This window comes from Canis lupus, chromosome 37 (genome assembly GCF_003254725.2).
Source record: "Canis lupus dingo isolate Sandy chromosome 37, ASM325472v2, whole genome shotgun sequence".
Taxonomy (NCBI): domain Eukaryota; kingdom Metazoa; phylum Chordata; class Mammalia; order Carnivora; family Canidae; genus Canis; species Canis lupus.
Genome location: NC_064279.1, coordinates 11,250,714 through 11,277,980, shown reverse-complemented (window position 1 = coordinate 11,277,980; position 27,267 = coordinate 11,250,714). Strand labels below are relative to the sequence as shown.

General features: G+C 42.7%; 1 protein-coding gene across 3 annotated transcripts in view; it reads right to left on the bottom strand.

Annotated features, from left to right (window-relative positions):
• Positions 1-1,475: 1,475 nt before the first annotated feature.
• Positions 1,476-27,267, bottom strand: part of CDK15 (cyclin dependent kinase 15) — an 82,788-nt gene continuing 56,996 nt past the window's right edge. For all 3 annotated transcript variants that reach the window (XM_025441977.3, XM_025441978.3, XM_035710725.2), the window contains exons 11-14: positions 24,280-24,328; positions 16,841-16,980; positions 6,239-6,381; positions 1,476-3,771 (exon numbers count right to left, since the gene is read on the bottom strand). In XM_025441977.3, coding sequence (XP_025297762.3) covers positions 6,272-6,381; positions 16,841-16,980; positions 24,280-24,328 — 299 coding nt within the window. In that variant the 3' untranslated portion in view covers positions 1,476-3,771; positions 6,239-6,271. The remainder of the gene's footprint in view (positions 3,772-6,238; positions 6,382-16,840; positions 16,981-24,279; positions 24,329-27,267) is intronic.

The following is a 27,267-nucleotide window of genomic DNA, read 5'->3' as shown; positions in this document are numbered from 1 at the left end:
GATCTGTAAACTAATAGATGCACAGTAAATATTTACTTCAATATAATTTTTCTTTTTTTTAAGCTTTATTTTATTTTATTTATTCATGAGAGACACAGAAAGAGAGAGGCAGAAACACAGGCAGAGGGAGAAGCAGGCTCCATGCAGGGAGCCCAATGTGGGAGTCAATCCCAGGACTCCGAGATCACGCCCTGGGCCCAAGGCAGGCGCTAAACTGCTGAGCCACCCAGGTACCCCCGATTTTTCTATTAAAGTGGGATGGGGGCAGCCCGGGTGGCCCAGCAGTTTAGCGCCGCCTTCAGCCTAGGGTGTGATCCTGGAGACCCAGGATCGAGTCCCACGTCAGGCTCCCTGTGTGGAGCCTGCTTCTCCCTCTGCCTGTGTCTCTGCCTCTCTCTCTGTGTCTCTCATGAATAAATAAATAAAATCTTTTTGTTTTAAAGTAGGATGGGTAGATAAGTGATAATTTAGATGGGACCTAATCAATGTAAACTATTTCCTTTCTCTGGGACACCATCTTATTATCTCATTTATATCACCTAAAAGTATTGGTATTATCTTTCATGGGCAGCCAGACACATTGTACTTAAAAAGTACCAATTTCCATTAAACCACAGCCTTACCTAAGTTGTTGACATTTTAAATCTAAAGTGTAAGAAATTAAATCAGATAAAATTTTATAGGAATAAATGTTGTACTGGTTTGTTCATTAGCTTTTAGGGTTTTTTGTTTGTTTTTAATAGACTTTGTTTTTTAGAGCAATTTTAGGTTTACAGCAACATTTAGAAGTTACAGAGACTCTCCCCTCCCCCCAAAAAGCTAGCGACTTCTCATATACCCCCTTATCCCCACACATGCATAGCCTCCCCCTACCAGGATGGTACATTTGTTATAATTTTTTTTTTACAATTTTTTTTTTTACTTTTGTTATAATTGATGAACCTGCATTGATACATTATTATCATCCTAAACCCAGAGTTTACGTTAGGATTTGTTCTTGGTGTTGTGCATTCTACAGGTTTGGACAAATTATAATCACATGTATCTACTATCATAGTATCATACTTAGTTTCACTTCCTTAAAAATCCTCTGCATTCTATTCATCCCTCCCTCCTAAACTCCTGGCAACCACTGACATTTTTACCATCTTCATAGTTTTGCCTCTTCCAGAATGTCATATAGCCATAATCATATAGTATGTAGTTTTGTTTTTTTTTAAGATACTATTTATTTATTTGAGAAAGCGAGCGAGCACAAGTGGGTGGAGGGGCAGAGGGAGAGGGAGAAACAGGCTCCCCACTGAGCAGGGAGCTGGCTGGGCTCCATTCCAGGACCCTGGGATCATGACCCAAGGCAGATGCTTAATTGACTGAGCCACCCAGGTGGCCCCAGTATGTAGTCTTTTCAATTGGCTTCTTTCACTTAGTAATATTCATTTGAGGCTCCTTCGTGTCTTTTCATAGCTTGATAGCTCTTTCTTTCTTTTTTTTTTTTTTTTTTTTTTTGGTGTGTGCTGAATAATATTCTGTTGTACCACAGTTTGTTTATCCACTCTCTCACTGGAGGACATCTTGGTTGTGTCCAAGTTATGTAGGTTTTTGTGCAGACATGTTTTCAACTCCTTTGTGTAAATACCAAGGAGCATGAGATGATGGTTGGATCATGTGGTAAGAGTATATTTAGTTTTGTAAGAAACTGCCGAACTGTCTTCCAAAGTGGCTGTACCATTTTGCATTCTAACCAGCAATGAGCAAGAGTTCCTGTTGCTCCACCTCCTTGCTGGTATTTGGTGTTGTCAGTGTTCTGGAACTTGGCCATTCTAATAGGTATATAGTTATACATACACGTTAACTTTTTTAAATTTAAATTTTTATTTTTGCTTTAAAGATTTTATTTATTTATTCATGAGAGATAGATTGAGAGAGAGAGAGGCAGAGACATAGACAGAGGGAGAAGCAGGCTCCTCATAGGGAGCTCGATGTGGGACTCTATCCTGGGACTCCAGGATCACACCCTGAGCTGAAGGCAGATGCTCAAACACTGCGCAACCCAAGTGTCCCTAAATTTAAATTTTTTAAAAAAGACTTTATTAATTTGAGAGAGAGCAAGCACGAGTGGGTGGAGGGGCAGTGGGAGAAGGGTGGAGGGAGAAGGTGAGGGATAAGTTCCAACTGAACCACCCAGGTGCCCCTGTGCATCAGCTTTTAGCAAGGTCTCAGTCTTTTGAATCACAATCCAATGCTAAATATCAGCTGTGTCTTCAAGATTTGTGTATTTTACAGATCTGATAGGTATGTGATTTTTGGAAAGATCACACACATTGGAGACAGCCAGACCTAATTTGCGTCTTAACTCTGGTATGGATGAGTTATTTAACTTCGTTGAGTCTCAGTTTCCTCTTTTGTAAGACAGAAGTAATAATAATAATTACTTATATTAGTGAGTTACATGAATAAATTCTGTACTTTCTCTGATTTTATTCAAGTGATTAATACAAATATTTGACCAGAATGGGGCTTAAGACTGTACCTTGTACCACACCACTACTGGCTTTTCCCTAAGTTGAAAAACCATTTTCACTGAGCACATATATTTTTCCCATAATCCAGCCCACACAGTTTCATATTCCAGTTGTATTTGGAGAAGTTTAGTTAAATACCTTACTAAAATCAAATAGTAAGGTAGATTTTTTGGGGCCACTTGTATGCAGTTTTTCTCTTTCCATCTCAGACTTTGCATCCATAGGTATTATTATTCTTTTAATTCTTTTTTAATTAGTTCTTCCTCGTTCTTCTAAAGGATATATAGAAGTCTCTGATTTCTAGGTTACTACATTTCCTGAGTAGATGATCCCTGGGTGAAGTAATTTGAGTTTCCCTGGCTTCTTTTAGAAGGAGTCATTGTAGAAAATGATACATGTGTTAGCTGAGACAGATCTCTCCTTTTATCTGAGGGTTGTGTGTGTGCACACATGCATGTGTGTCTGATGGTGCAGCAGGGCTTGAATTACATCTTTGGAACTCTTTGTTCTCATCTATCTATTCAGTATCTCACCATCAAATCAGAGCTTAGGTTCCTCATCACTTTTGCTATCATCACTGATAAGCGGGATTCAGTAGAAGCAGATAGCCAAAAAATTTAAATCAAAGCAGGAGTTCAACCCAAACTTCTAAAACCCAGCAAGAGTGGAGTAGTAGTGTGTTTTGATAATCCAGTTAATGAAGAAAGAAGCGCCCCCTAGGAAATCTTAACAAAGAGTCTTAAGCAAGTCCTTTTGTTGACAACTTTATCCAAGAAACCATCTTCCCTGAGACTCTTCTGAACTTTAGACTAATCCTCTCCTTGCCACAGAAGTCCTTTTGTTGGGGGAAATTGTAAGTGAACACAGGAGGGACAGGCCTTGTAAGCACCAGCTCTGTCTCCCGATTCTTTTAATTGTTAGCCTTTCATCTGGCCTGTAGTCCTTCTGACCCATGGATCTCTCTTTCAGATCACAAAATAGATGAACATATTCAGAAATCCTCTTCTCAGACAATTTCAGCCTATTGTCTAATTTTTGAGCCAATCAATGTTAAATGCTACGCAGACAACAACAGCAATAATTATTCATTGCTTTTTCTTCAAATATCATGTCTGTTACCTTGTACCTCGTATCTACAATATTCCAGATCACAGGTGATGGTATGAAAACTCTGGTCCATTGTGCAGTTAGATTTGAAGCTTCTTACTATGGCAAAGCAAATTAAAACTGAAACAGCAGTCATGTAGCCCTAAAAGCAAATGAAAAATAAACAAAATCAAAATATATGAGTCAGATTGAGTAAGGAAAACCTATTCAACATTAGTACACAGTTATTGGATGGAATTATATAGAGAGATGGAAAAGGTAATAAATTATAACAGAGACTGTGTCTTACCCCTGGTACTAAGAACCAAAAGAGCTTTAAAAAATAATAAAAATCCATCTCCAGATATACAAGCTGCAGTTATACCATATCATACCCCATTGTTCAAAACATGCCAAGCTTTGAAGTAATATGCGTATAGTGCCTGGCACACAATATGTACCCAGGAAATTTAGTTCCCTTCTATTTCTCTATTGTAGATATCATTGTACATTTTTTTTTCCCATTCCTGAAACTGACATTTTGAGGATCTTATAAGAGTTTTAATTTTGAGGCATTGCTGCCAGTTACAAGTCCTAATATCCCAATTTACATTTTGAATCTCCTGAAAAGTGAATATTTTAACATAAATTCAATTTAGTGGAAAAGGTTTACAGGCCCCAAGTGTCCATATGATTACCTTTAGTCTGTTTAACTACAGCACACCCAGATTTTGCTGATCCCAAGCCATTTATTAAACAGTTTAATTGCTCTAGATTCTCCCTATTGTGATTCATCTCCTACGGGTTTTATCTCCTTACATTAATACCAAGGGCCTAGGGATATCAACGAGGTTACTCCAATAGAGGCTAAATCTGCTTCCTCCCTCTCTCAATTGCTGGCACAGGCGCCAAGTTTGACATACTGCATTTAATTGACCTTCCCTGGTGACCATTTTTTATCTGTAGGTAACAATCCTTTGTGGAAAGTCTCTGAAGATCAGGGAGGCAGGGTTATCGCCTCACTTTCTGATTGCTTAGTAAAATAAAATAATGACAATACCAGAAGTAATAGTAATGCTAATGGAACACCACCATCTGAGACCACTTCCATTAATGTCTTTGATACTTTTATGAAGGGTAAATCCTGCACTTTATAGAATGTAGCTTAGATATACCCTATGCTTATAACTAGTGGGGTTTCAAGTGACATAATTACACAGCAAAATCTCTGCTTTAGGAAATATTGTTTCCTAAATATTGCTTTAGGAAATCCCAGGGGCTTGGGAAATACCATATTATTGTGTTGCCTATTGTAAAATTGTGTGTTGTCAAAATATACAAACTTGGATATTGCATAAAGTGCTCTGAGGAACAGCTATAATTCTAAAGTTCCCTGACTTTTCCAAATTTCTAAATACAGTGATTTTAGAAAATCCAGAAGGCAAACAACTCTGATATGTACATGCCTTTATCAATAGACAAAGAGAGATCCAAGAGAAAGTGGTAAAGAACTGAATCCTGTCATGTGGATGAGGTTACAAGGGGGCAGGTGTGGGGAGCATGTCAGTAGTTACCATCTAGGCCCCAATAGTTCTGTTAGGAAGCATGGCCAAGTTGTGGTTGCCAAATGGGTGGTCAAATCACAGTCTAACACTTGTGGCTTGGGATGTAGCTAGGTCACCTAAAGGGCCAGTTGATTGGCTGGCTTTGTGTGTGGGTCCCACCTTGTTTCCTCTATCTGGATTACTGTCCCCTCTCCCCACTGTAGAAGGCCCAGTATGGAAAGTGCTCTTGTAACATCTAGGGGTGCCTATACTTTAATGGCTTTTGAGGTTGTTCCACCTGGCTTCCTGTGCCTCCCAGAACTCCTTTTAGGGTGTGGTCATGTCAGAAGAATCCTCCATACCACCCTTCCTCCTAAAGATGACCTTAGAAGGCTGGGCTACCCTGGGCTGATTGAGGAGAGTAGCTGTGTCTGAGACACTGTGGATGGTTCCCCCATCAGGTCCTTGTGTTCCCCAAACTCACTGAGAGAACTCCCTGGAATCAACTGTGCAGAAGGGGTAGCCTAAGAAGCCGGGAAGCAGGCAGGACTAGATTCTCACAGGCATCTAAAATCATCTCCTGGGTGGGGCCAGGCCCTCTCTGGTACTTGGGGGCAGGCCAGGTATAATTTGCACCACCATGGTGACCAACCATCCAGGTTTACCCAGGGCTGTGCCAATTTTAGCACCGAATGTCACACATCCCAGGACACTCCTCAGTCTTGAGCAAATGGGGATGGGCTTGGAGCTCTGATTTGTCCTATCAGCTGATGGAGAGAACTACACAGTTTAGGGAATGTAACATGCCAGTGTGGTACTTTATTGCACATGTACCAGTTAAAGGCTTTATAATGACCCATAAGTTTTGTCTTAGGAGTCTTCTCCTCTGGGAGTGAGAGAGACAGGTGATGCACATTACCATCCTCCTTTCACAGCCTAGAGGCTAGGCCACCTGTCCCTAGAGTGGGAATAACGAGAAAGACACAGCACAGAGGTGCTCTGAATCTGTGAATAATGTCCTCTCCACTTGGCAGTGATGGATTTTCAGTTCTATTCATAAGGAGGCTCACTGTTGGGACCACTTACCTGAAAGGATGTTGGTGATGTCGCTCCTTCTTTTCACCAGCATTTGCTAAACTGGGCTGGGTGGTGACCTTTCCGGTAGGAGACCAAAAGGTCACACATCTCTGGCTTTAGCCTCACTCCTGAAACTGTAAACAAAGACTCCTCTGTAGGGAAGAAAAGAGAGAAGCACAAACATATTATTTCCTGGAATGTTTCATGGTGTATTTTTAATGTCTGTTGTAATATTTGTCACCTGCAGAGACATCAAAACACAACCAATAATTTATACTGGCTCATGGGCAACTCGCTTTACTGAATCTACCAATAGTTGTCAAGTGCTTTTTTTTTTTTAATTTTTATTTATTTATGATAGTCACACACACACACACACAGGCAGAGACACAGGCAGAGGGAGAAGCAGGCTCCACGCACCGGGAGCCTGACGTGGGACTCGATCCCGGGTCTCCAGGATCGCGCCCTGGGCCAAAGGCAGGCGCCAAACCGCTGCGCCACCCAGGGATCCCTGTCAAGTGCTTCTTATTTGATTCAATTCAACACACATTTATCAAATGAGCACTTGGGTAAGGTGTTATACTGTTGAAGATTCAAAAGCAGGAACAGGACTGGGGATATACACACTAACCAGGGCTGAAGGTGAGGTGCAAGTAAAGAATTAGGATGGCCTCTCTCCTGTGTCCCCCAGGGAGCACAGGAAACGCATGGACAAGTGGCCTTTGAGCCATGAAGGAAGACTATCCTTTCAACAGTCAAGAAATTCTAGGGAGGATATTGCTGGCTGGTGGCGGGGGTGGGGGGGCAGCATGAGCTAAGGCAAGGTGGAAGGAAAGTGTCTGAGAGAATTGCAAAGTAATCTTGCACAGTTAGAGCAAGACAGACTAGTAGATGAAGTAGGAAAAATGAGTCGGAACCAGATAGTGAAGGGAGTAAATATCAAGCCAAGGAGTCTGGACAGTAGTCCCAGCGATGGCAGGCAATGAGCATCATGCTGGGGCTAGATGTGCTTTGGAAACTTTAGAATCCTGGTGCATTACTTACATTAGGCAATCTATTTAAATAGACCCTATGGTACAACTTTTGTAAATTAAAAGAAATTGAAATATATATACATAAATACATAAATATATAAATGTATACGTATATAAACATACACACGTACATATATAAATATATATATAGTGTATGTATGTGTGTATACACACACACACTACCTTTGCCCTCTGATTTATGTATTGGGTTAGTTCAGTTTGCTGGCAGTTTGGTTGTTAAGTGAGTGTTATTCTTGGGTGCTTACTATGCTAAAGTTATAGGTCAAATCCTTCCAAGGTTAACATTTTAAGGAGCTCATCTGCAAAATGGGGATAGTAAAACCTCCTGGCAGATTTCTGTAAGTTTAAAGGAGATAATATGGGAAACATCGCAGGTTGTTCTTGATACACTGTATTTTTAATAAGCAGCAGCCTTTGTTCCAAGCCATCAGCATAGATACCACCTGGGAAAAACAGCAAGAGGCAACAGCCACATTGTCACCAAAGCACATCCGCAAACCTACATCGGACATCCTTTCATTTGGGCATTGCTTTTCCAAGGCTCACAATCTGTGCCAACCCTGGCTGCCGTAAATATTACACAATTTAACAAAAAGAGAAGCTTCTAGCTTTGGCACACCAAAAACATAAAATGCCTTAATATTGTTTGCTGGAGGGTGCTCACACCCAAAGAGAAGAAAAAACCTGCAGGACCATCTCTGCCTTTATAGGCCTACATATCTGCCTTGGATGCCATGAGTAGTCTTGTGTCCTTGCGTCCAAGGCCATGAGTCCTTGCGTTTAGATCGACACACTTGCTAGGCTATAAAGGGGGGACATCAAGTTTTGTTGGTTGCATAATACATTCTCACAGGTACATTATAATACACAATTTCACATTTTTTTTCTAGTTCCTGTCATAGCATAAATAAACAGCTAAAATAGTGTGGGAACTTCACAGATTACTCTTAAATCAACTCAAACCCAAACCACTTTGGGAATTTCCATCAGGGAGAAGTGTCCTCTTGCCTTGGGGACAGTGGCATGAAGATTTCCCTCAGGCCTCCTTGTCCCTCAAAAGCAGCAGCACCTCAAAAGCCAGGGAGGAGGGAGGAGGGAAAAGGAGAGGGGGGAGGGGAAAGAAGGGGAGATGAGGAGGAAGGAGGAGGAATTGGTGGCTGAGAAAGAAGGGAGAAAAGGGAATTGGAGTGGTGTGAGAGAGGGAGAGGGAAAGTTGGGGACACAGAGAGACACACAGAAATAGTCCAGTGAAACAGTGTTGGGAGGGGAACCAGTTAATCAGAGGGATTCCAGTTTGGCCTGGAACTGCCCAACTCTCCTTTGGACTCATAAGAAAAGAAAACAAAAACAAGAAAAAGAAAAAAAAAAGGAAGAAAGAAAGAAAAAGAAGGAAGAAAGCAGCCGAGCGGTTCTCCTGCAGCGATCCACAGATGCAAAACCTTCCATTCGACTGACTCCTCATTAGCTTACTGAATCTGACAGCATAATTATCACAGCTGCTTCACACTTAGAATAAATAAATACGAAAGTGGGTGTTTAAAATTTTTTGAGAAGGGAAATTCAGTCATCTAGACAGTCAGTAGGACAAGTTTATTTAAAACTTTTAGATTCTTCTGTATTTAGATCATTTCGGAACGAGATAATGAGAGAGTTGTCTTTCAGGCTAATTGAGTTCCTAAGCTCCTGGCTGTTGGCTGTCACCCCTTTCAAACTTTAACTTTCCTTCCTTTAGAAATCCGATCCTGGTGTCTCCATTTACTCTTCCTGGGCTGATAACCCGGGGAAGGCTGGGCGCACGGCGCTGCAGAAAGTGACTTAATGGGATTGAGGGGCTAAACAACCCTTCAGAGGAAACAAGATAATCGAATCTCTTTTACTTGCCTGTAATGGCTAAAAGAGAAAGCGCGAGTTGAAGAGAAAGCTTGGAAATGGAACCAGAGTTTCAAAATGTCTTGTCATTTCCCCGTCACGTGGCTTTTGCACGCCCCTTACACACCAGTGTAATCAGTGCATCAGCTGGAGTCGCTCGGTGCAGGGCATTGAGCGTGGGCCCCGCGCCACCTTAGCTCCTGGGTCTGCCTGTATATGGGCTTCGGGTCTTCAAAGGCCACAGGACCCCACGGTGCCACTTGCAGCTGGGGGTGCTAACTCACGGAGTGCACTTAAAGCTCTGACTGGGGGCGCAGCACATATGCATTTCCGATTAAAGCAGATGATCGCTCCTTTTAAAATTAATTAGTGCCTATTTATCTTTTCCTCTCCCTCCCACCTCTCATTCTCCTAGGACCGCATTTATGTGAACCCTTGCATTCAGTGAGTTAAAAGATTTCTAAAATAAACATTCTGTCAATCTGGGGTAAAGGAGACTAATGTTAACCCATTGTGTAGCCTGAGAGATGGAGGTTTCTGAAGGCCAATAAGGCACACCATGTTGGAAAAACTGGAGAATGCAGGTCCTTTAACTCTCCTTCCAGGGCCTGGGCTCCCCTACCATTTGCCCTACCTCATTCTTTTAAACAATAGATGCAATATAACGTCGAAGTTAAAGAAAACTTTGAAAAAGAAACAAAAGTCACCCGGGATCCCCCTAAGCTCCCAAAGCATTTTTATTTTCGTATGCTATCTTTCAGTTTTGTTGATTTGCAAAATACATTTTCACAGGTAGATTCCAATATGCAGTCTTGGATCCTGCTCTCTTTTAGCTCATTTCCTAATAGCATAAATATATCCATATTACCTCACACCCTTGGGAATTATTCTAAATGGCTACATAGGACTATATGCAGTCAGTATAACAACATGATCCAACCTGTTCTCTAGTGTTGAATATTTAGATTCTTTGTTTTTATTTTATAAGTTTGAAAATAAAATTATAGACAACACTGCAATGAACATTTTTATGCATCTAGGGTTCTTTTTTTTTTTTTTCCTGTTCAATTGTTTCTTTGAATAATTTCCAGAAACCAATGGATAGGGTTGAAGGTTGTCACCATTTTTATGGCTCCTGATATGTATGCCATAAGGCTTTGCGAAGGTTACTCCATCTTACAACACCATCAGCGGAAAATCATTTTACCGCAATCTCACTAATACTGGGAGTCATTAGGCTGAGGGGAAAAAAATAACTTCTTATGAGTTAGTTGTATATATTTAATTACTAGTAAGGCTGTCTTTTTGTTCCATGTGTTGGTACTTTTTTTTGTTTTCCTTATGTAAAATGCTATTTTAAACCTTTGCCCAATTTTTTGTTGGACTCCTGAAATTACCTTATAAAACTGAATGAGTTATAGTAAAACAAGTAAAGAACCACTATTGATTAAGAAATCTTAAAATCCAAAGGTGACTGTGTATTACAAAACAAAACAAAACAAAACAAAAACAAAAAGAAAAGAAAAAGAAAGGGAACATAAACCAAGACAAGATGACATTACGGATTAAGGAAGAAGGCAGTGGTATCTCTATTAAATCTCTATTAAATCAAATTGGGGGTGTCTGGGTGGCTCAGTCAGTTAAGCTATTCATTCTTGGTTTCTGTTCAGGTCATGATCTCATGGGTCATGATCTCATGGGTGGGGGGAGGATGGAGTACCAGCTGGGCTCCCCAGTCAGCAGGGAGTCTGCTTGAAGATTCTCTCCCTCTGCTCCTTCCCCTACTCGTGCACTTGTGTGTGTGCTCTCTTTCTCTAAAACAAATAAGTAAATCTTAAAAAAAAAAAAATGAGCCTTCTTAATTCTGAGATATTAAATATATTACCTGGGGGCAAGTGCAATCTTTCTTGGGAAGGCTCTAAAACAAACATAGATAGAACATGAAACAATAGAAAGGTCACAGGACTGGGGGTACAGACCTTGGTTCTAATCCTAGTTTTGCTACTAAGTTCCCATGTAATCTTTAGTAAGCAGCAACGAGTAGTGGGAAGGGTGGCATAGGAGTCTGATTTGAAGTCAAACCTGGGCTCTCCCACTTACTAGTTCTATGGCTTTGAGCAATTTCCTTAGCCTCTCTCAGTCCCAATTTTCTAATATGCAATATGAAGATAATAACTCCAGCCTCATAAGTTAGTCTACAAATTGAGAATTTGTGTAAAGCACACAGATGCCCAATAAATGGCAGCCACTATTCTTCCTGAGGTGTCAGGGACTCCATCTATATAATGAAGTTATGGAATAGCAAGTCTCTGAGATCTCACACTCAAAGGGTCAGTGACTTCTTCCTTTAACTCTTTCCAGGATCTTCCCTGATGTTCTGGAATCCCTTGAGGACATCTTTGGGCATAGAAGGTGAGGAAGTTATGGAGGACATGTCCTAACTTCTTGTTTCTTATTGTCCTGCTTAAGTACTGAATAATGGAGGATTTAAAAGGTTGGAGAGGGTGGTCTGAATTAGGTTACAAACTCCTAGAGGCAGAAAAGAGAGGCTTGGAGCAGAACCTTCCTTCCCTCCCATCCCCTGAAACCTGGCCTCTAGAATGACAAAATATTCTGGTTAAATTTTAAATAGATTAGACAATAAAAGCAAAACAGAATAAATTTGAAATCATCAGCATACAAAGAATGACACTAAATTTCACTAGTATATGGTAAAGAATATTTAAATTGGGGCAGATGGCTGGCTTTGTCTTTGGAGCATGTAACTCTTGATCTTGGGATTGTGAGTTTGAGCCCTACTTGGGGATAGAGTTTACCTTAAAAAAAAAAAAAAAGAATAAGAATGTTTAAATTATTGCAAGAAGCCATACAATAACGAGTAAAAACCATGATGGAATATGAGTCAGGACTGTGCCCCTATTAATAAAAAGAGGACAACTTCACTATAATGTTAGATGGTATTAAGAGGAGGATGACATTCCTCTCCAACCATCCAGACCCCATCATCTTTGAAGGCCTACTCACAAAGCCATCCTAGAAGCCCATAGCTGGAGTTCCTTTCACCTTCTTTGAACACCCAGAGCACTTCACACTTGAACTGTGGCTGTTTATATATTTGTCTCATTTCCTTATGGACTATAAGCTCTTTGAGGACAGACTGCCTGAGTAATTCATTTTTGTATCACTCAGTATCTTACTAATGATCCTCAGTAAATTTTTAATGAATGAACTGGAACAGAATTCTCCCACTAACATTAGAAATCTGAGTCTACATGGGTCCATAGTCTCAGGGGTAAGCAAAATAATTGGAACAGGTTCAGAATAGAATGAGGAAACAAAAATGATTAAAGAGTGAAGAGAAACAGAATCTATATTGGGGGGAAGGGAAGTCAAAAGAATTCAGTGTCCAGAAGTGAGTTTTGGAAAGTGTTATCAAACGATCTTCCAATATATTAAAGAGATCATTAAAAGAAGGCCTGAAAGTCCCTTATTGGAGCAAAACAAACAAACAAAAAATCACTCTGATTTTAATGGGACAATAGGGATAAGGCCTACTGAAGAACTTCTGGGTATAGATACTAGGGTGGTGTGATGTATGGGAGAGGCAAGTGCCATGCCTTCCATGCCTGCAAATTAGAAAGCATTTGATGATGAGAAAGACTCTGGTAAGTTGTTTTTGCAAAATTACTTGTGAAACAATTGTAAGCTTTCAAGTTTTAGGATTATTATTATTATTTTTTTTTTTTTTTGTAAGATGCTGCAACCTGTTTTAAGGGAGAAGGGGGATTTAGTCCAGGAAGAAATGGGAGAGACTCAAGTCTGGATTCAGAAAGCAAAATGGGACCAGCCCACAGAGAAGAGAGACAGCCTTTGATGCCCTGACCATCAAGGACCAGGGCTTAAGGACCAGACTCTTAAATCACATGGCATTTACTGCTCCAGATTAAAAAAAAAAAAAAAAAAAATTGTGGATCAGCATCTGTGGTTCAAAATGGCTAGCTTCCAAAATCAGTCTTAACTTTCCAAGGGTAACATTTGGAAAGCTCCCTGCAAGAACAGAGTGGAGCCAGTTTCTAGAAAGGGCAGCTTAATGATTTTCTACTCCCCCCAACCCCCAAATCATTAAACAGTGTTCCTTTCCCAGAGCCCAAGTTCATGCTGAGGGCAAAGGGAATTAAACGAAGAAGCTGAACCTGCAGCTAAGATTAGAGAGTTGCCAAGGACCTAATTTTAGGTCCTCATTGCCCCAGCTGACACTGCGCTGCTGGCTCAGCCACAGGGACCATGAGTGTGGCTGTGAGCTGGTGACCGAGAGGGGAGCGCATCCCCCTGGCCATCTGCAAAAGCAATTAGCTTGCTGTTGGGTGTGTTTTGAGAGAGACTCCCAATAATTTCTCCATCAACAAATGTTTCTTCAGGTGTTCAAGAGTCAATGAGGGAAAATGTCAGCTCTTGGCAGAAGTTCCCACATGCTTGCCATTCTAATATTCATGCTTCTCCCCTCAAGAGTGTGCTCCAAAAGCAAACTAATCTTGGAAACCCTGAATTTTCATGGCAAGTAACCTCCTGCTCTCCTCTGGCTGTGAGCTTATTGCCACAACCTGGAGAAAGTGTTGTACGGGATTCTCAGCTTTGGGAAAATAGGCAAGGATAGATGGGATCAATTCTTGCATGTCGTGGGGAATCTCTCTGCCACTCCTCCCCCGGGATTTAGGCTGTCCCTCCACACTTCACATATTTCCCAGCCACAGGTTTCATGCTCAGATTGTCTTCTTCAGAGGGCAGACAATAAGAGCTGGCATCTCCCAGATCAAAGGGGAAACAGAATATATTTTAAAGTGACAACTTTGTTATCCTGCAACCAGAATAAAACCAGAATAATAAAATGATATAAATATGAGCTCCTAAATGATTCCATACTGCAATGCCATCAGAGAGCAAAATTTCCTGCATAATTACGGCAGGGAAACTCTCTTTACAAACCACTCACAAGAGTATGTGTTCTTTTGGCACAATTCTTGTGCCTGGGGCAGCCAACCACCGAGATGGTGATTCTGTGTCCCTGCAGGTTGGGGACTGTGATAACTGTCCGGTGCTCTCTCTGCAAAGGAGGCTCTTAATAAAGGCTAATTGCCGCGGGCAATGAAAAAGCAAGCTGGCACTGCCAGGCCAAGGGAGTGCATCCCTTAGAGAGGTGTTCTCAGCGAGGGCCCCAGTTGTCAAGGTGCATAGACTGGCCCCAGCTGCTCTCCGGCTTCCTCTGTTTTTTTTTCTCTCCTATTTTCTTCATAGCTTTGCTTGCCCTGTCTACTTGTCCCGCGTCCTATCTGTCGGTCTGTCTCGAAGCCTATTTCTGCGCCCCCTCCCACATGCACACATACATACACACACCCACCGACCCCCCCTTCCCTGTCTCTTGGCGCTGGCCCTTTCATCTTCTCCCTCGGGGATTCGAGATGTCGCTGCAGGAAGTGCTTGTCGGCCGAGGCAGCAGCAGCAGAGCCCTGTGGCTTTGACAAACCTCATTTAATTGGGAGGAAGCCAGGAGAATTTGAAAGAACTGAAACATCCACGAAACTCCTTTTATCAGGCATAATTTAAACTCTGCATGGAAAAACCCCTATATGTATAAAGAAAAGTCAACTTCCCTCCTGCTGTGAGCACTCCTCGGCTCCCCCCCAGCACAGGCAGGCTCCTGCAAGATTCCATCTTTTCATTTTTCTAAAAGTGTCAAAGTAGATTTGGGCTCTGTGGCTGGGTGAACAGAGAAGGAATACAGATGGGTCTCTCTCTCACACCCGCACATGGGTGTGCGTGCTCGCCCACATGCACACGCGTACAGAGGTGCACCCTGTTGGTGCTGCTGCTTCAGATGGCCAGGGAGAACCAAAACCCAAGTTTCTAACAACACAACAGTTTGGACAGTGACTGTTTCTTGCTAATTACTTTTTATCAGGTAAAACTCATGCCTAGGAAACGTTGAAGGTCCCCAGTGGTTCTCAGTATGTAGAGTAATAGATCCTGGAGGAGGGCCAATGAGGGAGGTTTCTTTAAGTGGAGCGAAGGGAGTGTGAGTGTGTACGAGTGTGAGAACGTGAGACTGTATGTGTGTGCACATGCACTCCTGAACACGTACGTTTGCCTGAAGTGGTAGTTAGAAGTCCCAGGCCCGAGAGAAGAAAGCTTAAGAGGGATCTAGGCGCTTGGCCTGGGAACACTGTACCTGGAAGGGAGTAGGGGAGAGGGGGGTGCAGGGGGAGCTGAGGTACAAAGGGATAAGAATTGTAGGTTGCCCCTCCCCTCCTTCCAGATTCCAATCCAGATTCACCTCCAGTCCAATCTATCTTATTTGAGTTATTCCAGTTCCTCCAAAGAATTGCCTTTAGCATATACATATTCTCTCAACATCTGTAGCTGATTATGCAGAGACTCCAGCTGTTTAGATATGATTTGTGCTAATATGTGTACAAGGGTGCCCTGTTTCCTCTTCCTCACCCTCTTTTCCTCCCACGCTGTAGGATCCTTGAGGTCAAGGACAAGCCTCTTTATTCCCTCAATTTTTATAGCACTTAATATGTTCTTGACACTTAATGGCAACTTAATAAATCCTAATGACTAACTCTTCCTACAGGGTTAAGTAAGACATTAACCCCAGTTGTATGATTATGGTTATTTTTGGAGATCCTAAATAACTCATTTTAATAATAAAATGCCTCAAGAAGCCCCAAACTAAGAGCTTTGGGCTGTGGCAGGACAATGTCCTAGATAGAGTGGAGCCACGTTTGCAGACCCTGGAGACTTTGGCCAGACTGTATGTCTAGGCCTCCTGGGCAGCAGCTCCCCACTCCGTCCTCATTGTCACCCCTGCCTGCCATCCTGGTCCCTCACCCCTGTCTGAGCCCCTACACCTTCCTTATTAGCTTTCTTTTCTCCTGCTTTGGGCTTCTAAAAATTGTTTTCAGTTGAATGGTGATCATTTCCAAAGAAACCCCAACTAAGGACGGTCCCCCCCAAAACAGCCAGGCCACGACCACACTGCCCACATCCTCCGCCTAGCCCTTCCTGGCCACATTCTGAGAAACTTGAGGAGAGCTCCAGCCACATGATCCCTCAGCAGATTTCAGATTTGGAGGATGACTTCAGGCCCAGGCAGCAAGGCTGATTTCAGGGTAACTTGCGTTTCTTGTGGGCGACAGGCCTGGGAGGATGCTCCCCTCCCCCAGGGCCCCACCGGGCACTTCCTTCAGCAGCATCAAATTACCAATCAAGACAGGCCAGCTCTCCTCTTGTGACATCCCCATGTCACCTATCATCTTACTCTCTACGGGGAGAGAGAGAAGGGGGCTGTTGCAAACTTTGGTTTTGCTTCTCCTGGCAGATGCTGGGGAAAACAAACAACACAGAGGCAACTTTCATCTCATCCAGTTTCTAAGAGTGTATATGTGAAATGTTTGGATCATTAGACGGAGGTCTGTGTCACCTCAACCCACCAGCGCTTTTGAGTTTTAGAGACTCAGAAAACTCAGGCAAGATTGAGTCCCCTTTTGCTTCTTCCAGGCAATTCGATCTCTAAGCTCATTTCTGGTTGCAAATTCTATCATTTTCCAGTGCTTGGAGAAAACTCTTAGACCCTGAGACTTACGTGTGTGCTCGTACACACACATGCCACACACGCTCCCTCACTCACCATCAGGAAGCTGGTGCAGCTGAGATGGCAAGGCACTGAAGTAGTCATGAACCAGTGCTTCCTGGGCAGAGACGCGGTCTCTAGGAAAGCCTTTTAGCATTTGGGAGGCCAGGTCTTCAGCTTCGGGAACCCTGCCCAACCTGGAAAAGTGGAAGAGGAAAACAGTTTCTCCAGAGGCCTCCCTTCTGAAAAATAAAGAGGAAGAGAAGAAAAGTAGAGTAGGAGATGAAAAGTAGGAAAGGAGATGGCTAGAAGAGCGTTTCCTGTAGGATTTTCCTGGGATTTGTAAAGTCAACGGCAAGTGGAAAAATCACACCACACTGGAACTCTTACCTATCCGCAGTATGCTCTCATTCGGCCTTCCCCACAGGCTCCGGGGACCATGTATATACACATAAAGGACCAGAAATATAATTATAGAAGCAGAAATGTGTAATTAAGAATGCTGCCTTGAGGGACCCCGCCCACCAAGCAGAAAAGCCCAGGTTGGATATATGTTCCAAGGGCTGCAAGCATAGAGTCCTGGAGGGGAAGGAGGGAGAGAGGCAGTTTTGGAAGTTGAAGCTTGGGTTGAAAACACTTTTACTTACAAGTGTTTCTGAAGCTCAGCCCCCAGGGTATTACCCAAGAAGTTCTCTTGGTTCCTCCTGAGATGGAGCATAGAAAGAGATAACCAAGGGCCCAAATAACAGTAAGGACAAATCCTCAAGTTGATCTGTGCCGAACTGTAAATTTGGAGATGACCAAAGCTATTAGTTGAGCAACTACCACGTGCTAGTAGGTGGTTGGCTCTGGAAGACGAAGGGGAGACTCTGCTTTCTCACAGCTTAGTCTAGTGGAGGAGTCGGACATTAACCAAATTATCATTAGAGATGTGTAAGTACCTGGGAAGAAAAGGCCCAGAAAAGAAAGACCTAGAGTGGGAAGAGCTGGTCAGGGGAGGCTTCCCTGAGGAGGCAGTATTGGAGCTGAGAGCCAAGGAGTTAGGGCAGGGGAGGGGCAGGCAGTGTAGGCTGAGATCTCTGGTGCTCATACAGACCCTGGAGATGAGAGGGAGAAGAGCAGTTTAAGGAGAGGAAGAAAGGCCAGTTGGCTGGGCTTGGACCAAGGAAGGGAGGGAACAGACATGAAACTGGGAGGGTGGCAGGGGCTGATCCTGCAGGACTTGTTAGTCTTAATTTTCCATTTACTTATAATGTTTTTTAAAGATTTTATTTATTTCTTAGAGCGAGCACATGAGTGGGGGGGGGGGGGAGTAGTAGCAGAGGGAGAGGGAGGCAGGCTCCCTGCTGAGCAGAGAGCTAGACAAGGGTCTCCATCCCAGGACCCCGGATCACGACCTGAGCCAAAGGCAGACGCCCAACCAACTGAGCCACCCAGGTGCCCCATTTATTTATAATGTTTGGAAGTCTTTGCTAATCTGGTGTCAATCATTTAAGTACACCCATCTCTAGAGCCCATGGTCAGGTTTACAAGCGGAAAGTCACGAGACAGAAAACTGCAGATTCCAGGAGACAATTAACCGCAGGACCAACATTCAGAATTAAATAGCATGGCCATGAAATCCCCAATTAAGCAAAAATAGATGGGCTCATTTAATGTCGAATATACATACCAACCTGAATCGACAAAAAACTGATACCCTCCCCTTCCCTGATGCCATGATGCAGTGATGCTGGAAGTCCTCACCCAGAGATGTAAGTTGCCTAATTTTTGCATAAGATTTACCTAGGAAACGTTCAGGTATCTGATTCCCATGACATAAAACTGTTTCTACAAACAGATAACTTTACCTCAAACTCAGCAGTAATTGCTTCATAGACTTAAGACAGAGGAAGATTTGCAAATCCCCAGTCCTTGCCAATTTCCATGCTAGTTAAAAGAGAAGGCAACCTGGGGCGGAGGCCTGCTCATTAGCTTGTGGCCTGAGAAAAGGCCGGAGGGTATTTTCTCCAACTGGGGTGCCCTGCTCAGGCACAGGTTTTCAGGGCCAATGAGATGGGGGTTTGGAGTGAGGAAAGTGGTGCAGATCAGTAGGGGCTCATATCAGTCTGGAGGGACATTCAAGGCCAATCTTGGAAAAAAAAATTTTATCTAGTCCACCCTCACTATAGGGGGTGGGGTGAAGCGTGTGCCAAAATTGTGCCTGGAACCCACCACTCTATGAAACCCCAGGGGGTGGGTGAGTGGATAGGTGTTGATGGTGGAGTGGGGGAGGCAATGCATCTCTCAGCTTCTGCCTCCACAGTACCCCCCACCTCCTCAGTCAGCAGTTGGTTCTCTCCACACATTCCTACCTATTGGCGGGGCTTAGGAGCTGCAATCTCATTGGATTAAGGAAGGTTAAGGGACCTATTTTGAACTGGTGTTAGTATGGCACGCATACTCCTTGTATTTAGACCATGTTATGTTGGTTGGCTGGGAAAGCCAGGGAAGAACTAGCAAGGACTCCTATAAGGAGAACTGGCCGTTTCTACCAGGCAAATGCAAGAAAGCAGAGTAGGTACTCATCAGCAATATGAAAACTTCTTTTTTAGGATTTTCCTTTCAACTAACCCAATTCTTCCCACAAGGTTGTATCAAAGCTTTTAGTGGTGCCAGCATTTGTTCCAGGCTTGTGGCCTCCAGGCTACAATTGCTGACCACCCATTCCTCCAGCAAATTCCTCCCATGAGCCAAGTTCATTTCGGTCTTCCTAGGATAAGCCAAGTCTGTGCCCTCCTGAATACGAGCCTTTACTAGCAGCACTCGTAGTGGGACCACCCAATCCGGACAAGAGTCCTGACGATCTCTACCTTGTGATTGGCATATTGTACTCTTATTTGGGATCTGAGGGAAGAGCCTCAAGAGTACAAATATTGCTTCTTTGGGCACAAAATGTTAATTTACTTCCATGTTTGTATTGTTCTGCTTCTGCTATCAATAATCTTGATTACTATCCACTGCTTTTATCATCACATTTCTACAATTTGCCACCTTCTCTAACTCTTGCTAGAACAATCCTTTACTGGTTATAATCACTACCTTAGAAATGAAAGTTGGCATGAAAAGTGACATTAACGAATGTTAATATGCCCTCCAGCACCTTTCCACATCGGCTAAATGTTAACAAACACCATGTGGTAGAGGGAAACAAAACCGAAAAAAGAGAAACCATAAGAGACTCTTAATGGTAGAGAGTAAACCAAGGATTGATGCAGGGAGGGAGGTGGGGGATGGGCTAAATGGGGGATGAGTGTTAAGGAGAGCTCTTGTAATGATGAGCACTGGGTGCTGTGTGTAAGTGATGAACCATTGAATTCTCCTGAAACCAATATTATACTATATGTTAACTAACTAGAATTTAATAAAAATCTGAAAAAAAAAAACCCCAAAGAAATATTATGTGTTAGGCTTGTGATGTTAAATACCAAACGTGACAGGAATATCTTGCAGTTAGGAGAACCTACCCACCCAATTAATGAGAGTCTGTTAATAAAGACAAAAAAATCCTCTGATGATCCCCTCCTTCTAGTAACATTTCTAGAAGCAAGAAGTGTTCCATTGCCAACATAATACATATTTATTGTAGAATGCTTAGAAAAGATCCTGGGGCACCTGAGTGGCTCAGTTGGTTAAGCATCTGCCTTCAGCTCAGGTCATGATTCTGGGGTCCTGGGATCAAGCCCTCATTGGGCTCCCTGCTCAGCAGGGAATCTGCTTCCCCCTCTCCCGCTGCTGTTCGCCCTGCTTGTGCTTTGTATCTCTCTCTCTCTCTCAAATATATAAATAAAATCTTTTAAAATAAGAACACTTAGAAAAAAACAGAGAAGGAAAATTAAAACTATCTCATCACTCTGAGATAACCCCCTTCACTCAAAGATAATCACTATTGCTTTGTTGTTCAGTTTTTCTTCTTTAGTCCTTTAAGTGGATATATCTTTTGTTTTACTGAAAAAAAAATGAGATCATACTCTATATGCTGAAATAACCTACTCTTTCCACTTGACTATCTTGATCATCTTCCCAGGACTTTGAACAACCTTCTTGGATATAATTTTAGTAGCTGCCTAGCATTCTGTTATGTGAGCATACCATAATTTTCAAAGCCAGACCTTTATCAAAGTTGTTTCCTTTTTGTTCGGGTGTGAGAAGCTACCATTAATTAATGCTGTGACTGACATCCTCAATGAGGAATCTTTGTGTATCTGTGCAATGATTTCTTTAGTGTAAATTATGAGAATTGAAATCCCCAGGTTGAGGGACATACAACACATTCAGGTTTTAGATTAATAATACTAGCTCGTTGTACCAGTTTCCATTTCCAGCAGTAGTCTGGGAAAGTTCCTGTTTCTGTGTGCACAGAAAACAAATTCATTCCAGCCGGCCTGAATTGCCATAGACCTCGTGGCTTATAAAAGTTGCAAAAAGAAACAAAATTGTAAATCAATCCTAACAGGAAGTCCTGGGTGTGAGGACATCCACATTTAATTTTAGAAGTCCAGAATAGAAACACAAACAATAAGAAAAAATGAAAATCAGACTTTGTGGTTATGTGACATTCCATCCACTGGCCTTCATATGACCCATCTAAAATCTAGTGGTTTGGGGCACCTGGGTGGCTCAGTCAGTTAGGCATCTGCCTTTGGCTTGGGTCGTGATCCTGGGGTCTTGGAATCAAGCCCCATGTCAGGCTCCCTGCTCAGCAGAGAGTCTGCTTTTCCTATTCCCTCTGTAGCTCCCCCTGCTTGTGCGTGTACGCTCTCTCTCTCTCTCAAATAAATAAAATCTTCAAAAAAAAATAAAAAATAAATAAATAAATCTGGTGGTTCTCCGGGGCCTAAGGCAATAACCTTGATTTCTCAGCACAGCCCGGCTCTGAGTATAAAAATCTCCACTGCCATTCTTGTCATTTACTCTTGGAAGAGTCTTATCTGTTTGCAGTGCAACGCTGGCCATGAGTTCCCTGGGCTCTTGGCTGTTTTCCCTTAGATCCATAGAAAGAGGAAAAAGGGCAGGGATAGAACGGGCACTGTTTTGGTTTTTTTTTTTCAATTCTTCAATTTGTTTTTATTTTGAAGTAATTTTGAGCTTACAGAAGAATTGCAGGAATAGTACACAGAGTTATATGTTTACCAGCTTCCCCTAATGTTAGCATTCTACACAACCATAGTCAAATGATCAAAGCTGAGCAATTAATATTGGCACAACACTATTAACTAAGCTGCAGGCATTATTCTAAAATATCATTGGTTTTTTTTTTTTTCAATAATGACCTTTTTGTTGTTGTTCCAGGAGAGGGAGTACTTTTTTAATGCTGCCAGTTTAGGACACAGGAAAGCAGGCACCCACAGTAAGAAATACGTCTTATACTTGGAAGCAACAACATCAAAGAAGCCGTCTATAATTTTCTAATCAGTCTAACAAGTGAATGTGTACTTACTAGGCCCATGTCAGTTGGGTCACCATCAAACCCCAGGCTATGCCCTCAAGGTGTACTTATGGCCCATGCACTGTCCTGTCACTTGTAGAAAACTTGAAGAAAAGCCACCGATACCACAGCTCCTCTTTACCCATCACACTTGCAACCCAATTCAGCTGACAAAGTCACAGAGACTTGTGTACCCGATAAATCTGGGTTCCACCTTACGTAGCCTGGTGACTGGGGCCAAGTTACTTCACTTCTTAGAGCTTCAGTTTCCACTTCTTGGAACTGGGGCTTCGGTTTGTGAGGAATAAATGAAATAATACACAGTGAACATTCCACCTAGTGTTAGCTCAATGACAAAGTCCTCAGATCAGAGCCAAGAATTTTCTCGTGTGATAATCCATATCTGTGTCATCCAACAGACCTTTGTATGATGAAGAAAATATTCTAGTCCTGCCCCCTCCAATACGTTAGCCACTACTCACATGTGGCTCTTGGGCCCTGGAAATGTGACTAGTGCAATTGAACTATATTTAAATTTAAATTTTAATTATTTTAAATAGCCACACGTAGCTAGTGGTTACTGTGTCAGGCAGCACATCTCTAGACATTACTCCTTGATTTGAAGATGTGAGCAAAGAGAAGTGCCAAGTCTGAGCTAAGGCAAAGGGATAGCTGGGGGGAGGCAATGGGCAGAGGTGATGGGTCTCATGTGTGATCAGAAAAGTCAGAGGGCTATTCAGTGAATCCAAATCCTGCTCAGCCTAGAAGGAAGGACTGGTATGGTGATAGCAGGAGGCTCTGGCACTTTCTTCAACTGTGCAACAGGGCCAAGGCAGCCACAAAGGGTATTAAGATGGTTTGCAGGTTTGGAGTTACCATTTGTTTTGGAAGCCAATAGTGAAATGGAAGAAAGCCTTAGGGCAGTACTAAAAATCCAAATATCTCTGGGGAGGGGGGGCGGTGGGGGAGCCGACTGTGCTGGCAAGAGAAAGTTTGCACATCTTGAATGTGAAATGATAAACAGCGGTTCCCTGGAACCTGTCTCCAAAACAAGGGGGGGTGTTCAGGTGACCTGTGAGCTTGCCAGGAAGAGTAGAGATTCTCCCCTCCCAAGGAGGCCTGTCCCTCCCAACAAGGGATCCTTGGTAGCCCACCACTCTGTTTCTGACCTCTGGTATTCACTCTACATGGAGGCTTTTTAAAGCCCATGGACAGTAAGCATGAAAAATACCAAACGAAATTTGGTTGGGGTAAACCCTAGCACATTTTCAGGGAAGAACAGCGTTCAGATGTTCAGTTGGGATCTCTTCCCCTCTCCCCACCTGCGAGAGCAAAGCGTGTTTTTCTTTGACATTTGAGCTGCTTCCCCTGTCTCTGATGGTTTCCTCACTGCCCTTTTTGCCTCCTCACTGAAGCAAAAAGAACAGAGCCTCGGCTAATTACTCTCAGATCAAATAATACTGGTTATTGTAATTGGTCATTGTCCGAAAACACTGAGTTCTTCTTCGCCTCGAGGTTGCCTGGCACGGCTTAGTTAGCTAACTATTCCGGGAATGTCTCTATTATCTGTTTTACTTTGTAAAAGAAACTAGGGATTTGTTGAAAGCTGGTAATAAAAGTCTGCCCTGGTCTGGGCTGGGACTGCGTGGAGAGGGCCTGGGAAAGCATGACCTCCATGAATCAAGTTGGCCCCCCCCCTCCAATAGCCACTCAATGATGTTATTTGGTTTCTCTGTGTTGGAGAATAATAAACCCACTAGGTTTTCTTGCAGGCCAACACTCCCTCATTCTCAGGGCCTCGGGCATGGTTGAGGGGGCACAAAACAATTTTAATGACCAAACTCACTGAAAGTAAAATGGTTCATAGAGAAAAACTAACAGACTCACAGGTGGCTGGCTCTCCCAGAGGCTTCTTCCTGGGCCTTACGGCCCCCAGAGATTGAGGTGTTCAGGGGCTGTGCATTCAGTGGACCAAGGTCCAGGGGACGTTGGCCCTGTTGAAAGAGCAGCTTTCCAAGGTGGTGCTTACCTGTTCCAGACATTCTGAAGGCTTCGTGGCTTGGGCAATGGGAACCATTCTGGAAAGCATACATACACAGACACATTAAAAACCAAAAACAACCCTAAAGCCCTATTGCCAAAATATTAAAATTCTACGTGTTCTTCTTGGCTTGGGCAAGGAGAGTTCAGGCATCATTTAGGCCGAGTGAACAATATTTAAGGTGTCACTCTTGAATTTTTGTGATTCTGTGGAAGGACACTATTATGGGTTGAATTGTGTCCCCTAAAATGAATACATCAAGGTCCTAACCCCAAGTATCTCAGAATTTGACCTTATATGGAAATAGATCATTGCAGTTATAATTAGTTAAGATGGGGTCAATGGAGTGGGCCCTAATCCAATATGACTGGTGTCCTCAAGAAAGGGAAATTTGGACATAGAGACAGACACGTTTAAGAGAAAATGACGTAAAAGGACCCAAGGAAAAGACAGTCATCTGAGAGCCAAGGAGCGAGGCCTGGAACAGATGCTTCCCTTAGGGCCCTAAAGGAAGAAGGGAACAATCCTGCCAACACCTCAATTTTATTTATTTTTATATCTTTTTAAGACTTATTTATTGACAGCACAAGCAGGGGGAGCAGGAGAAGCAGGTTCCCTGCTAAACAGGGAGCCTGACTTGGGGCTTCATCCCAGGACCCTGGGGTCATGACCTGAGCAGAGCACAGACGTTAACCTACTGAGTCACCCAGGCACCCCAACACCTCAATTTTAGATCTAGCCTCCAGCACTGTGAGAAAACAGATTTCTGTCACTTAAGCCACTCAGTTTGTAGTACTTTGTTATGGCAGCCCTAGCAAACAAATACAGTCACAATATTCACTAAAGTCAATAAATATTTATTTAACATCTACTGTGTGCAGAACATGTACCAAGTGCTGGGGAGAATTCAAAAGAAATCAACAGAAACCTCCCCATCCTTGCAGAGCCCACAATTTGAGAGAACAAAGCACACATGGGTGCACACAACATGCATGAAAAGTCACATGATGAGCGATGGGGCTGTCTCAAAGGCTCAAGCATGGTAAAAAGTAATGGTACTAATTTTATATTTCACTTGCAGTAAAAATGGAAGTGAATTCTGTCTTGAATAATCCAAAGTGGATGATGATAAGATTTGTCATTTTTTGGAGCATTCTTTGCAACGTTTACATGTGAACACATGTGTTTCTATTATTCTTGGTATTGACACTATTTAACCCTAAATAAAACCACCATAAAAAGGGACAATTTCTCATTCATTCAAGAAGTACTAAGTGAATGCTTACTCTATGTAAGAGCGATAAGAGGAGCTGCAGGGCTATAAGCTGATGCTCCTTATCAGATCCCTCTATTTCCTGCTCCAGAAAAAAGTATTTCAACTCTCATTTAAAATGATGTTTCTGCTTTATGCTTTTCTTGGGCCGGAAATGTGTTTTGTTTTTAAAAGATCTCTTCTTTAGCTCCTACAGGAATGGAATACACCAATCCTGTTTATCCAACAAAGAATTTAATCACAGTTGGGAAAGAAAGTGATTTTGATAATACTGGTATATTCATGTCTGTATATGCATTAAAAGACCTGGAAGGCTGTCTGATAGTGATAATGGTTCTGGGGCTTACCCCTTTACTTTTATGCTTATTTTCTTAAATTTATTTTTTTTAAATAAAAAGACCACATTGTTCTGTTAAAAAAAAACATTTTTTTTGTAACTTCGAAGGTTCAATTAAAAATAGAATTTATAGTGCTAACACTTGTAGAGTGAAAGGAGTGATCAAAGAAAGTGATTTCAGTGGAGTTTTCAAGGTCAGGTGTAATCAAATGAGAATCACTCTGCTGGCAGTTTAAAGTCCCACGTGGACACAAAGGGAAGCGCTTGTCTATACGGCTTGTCTATACGGCTGAACTCTCTAGATAATTGTACCTAAATTCAAAGAATCAGTAAAGATAGATAAGAATATCTGGTATTTGTTTAGAATGTCTATTTCCAAACCACTTTCTGCTGCCAAAATAGGGTTCCTCCCTGGCCAAGCAAAATTAAAATGTTTCCCCTTAGTCATAAACCCAATTTCCAATCAACATAAGGAAATCCATTTCAATGCTCTCCCACGTTTTGTTTTTCCCCTCCTAGAGCCCTATGCACTGTGTTTGGGGAGCCTTTAGTATTTTAGTTTTTAAATTGAAATTCAGTTTGTCAACATAGAGTATAATACCCACTGCTCATCCCATCATGTGCCGTCTTTAATGCCCATCATCCGACTTTAATATTTTAAAAGGATTTCCAACTTTAGCTTTGTTCTCGTGGCACACGGATATGGAATTGGCTGAGTCAGGGCTCGAACACTGAACCTCGGGTTTGCAACTGCTGCTGTGGCATCCAGGAGCTCTTATGCAAGGTAGTTGAACCATGGCCAGCCTGTTTCCTCAGCCCAAGCTGGAGGTCATATTAGCCCCTCAAGGACAAAGTGATTCACTGAGTGCATAGATCTGTGAGATAATGAATGTAAAGTGCCTCCCTCTGCGCATGAAACAGAATAAATCCTATTCTCGTCCTTCCTTTGAGTGGTGGCAGGCAACTAGAAGCCCGAGTGGTTAGGACCCTGGAGCTGGGTTTTGAGTGCCCACCGAGGAGCTCACCTGCTGTGTAACCTGGGGGTGTGGCTTGACCTCACAGGACCAAGCACATCTCCTCCATCTACAGAAGGGAGAGGAGCATAGCTCCTGCTCTCTTGGGGGTTGTTGTGAGAATCAGAATAGTAAGGGTAAGGTTAGTATTTCTACACCCTTTGCCTCTTGTCTTTCTGCTTCGTCTCTGGTCTGATGTGTACCGTGTTTTCCTCTCTCCTCTCAGGTGTTCCTGCCTCTTTGTTCTCCTTCAGTAACTTGCAGTGTCATTGCACTGAAGTTCTAATGAGGTCCGAGCTCTGGTTCTTATAAGGCCACCTGATTTCTTGAGTCTTCGGTGTGGGTGGGAGGTG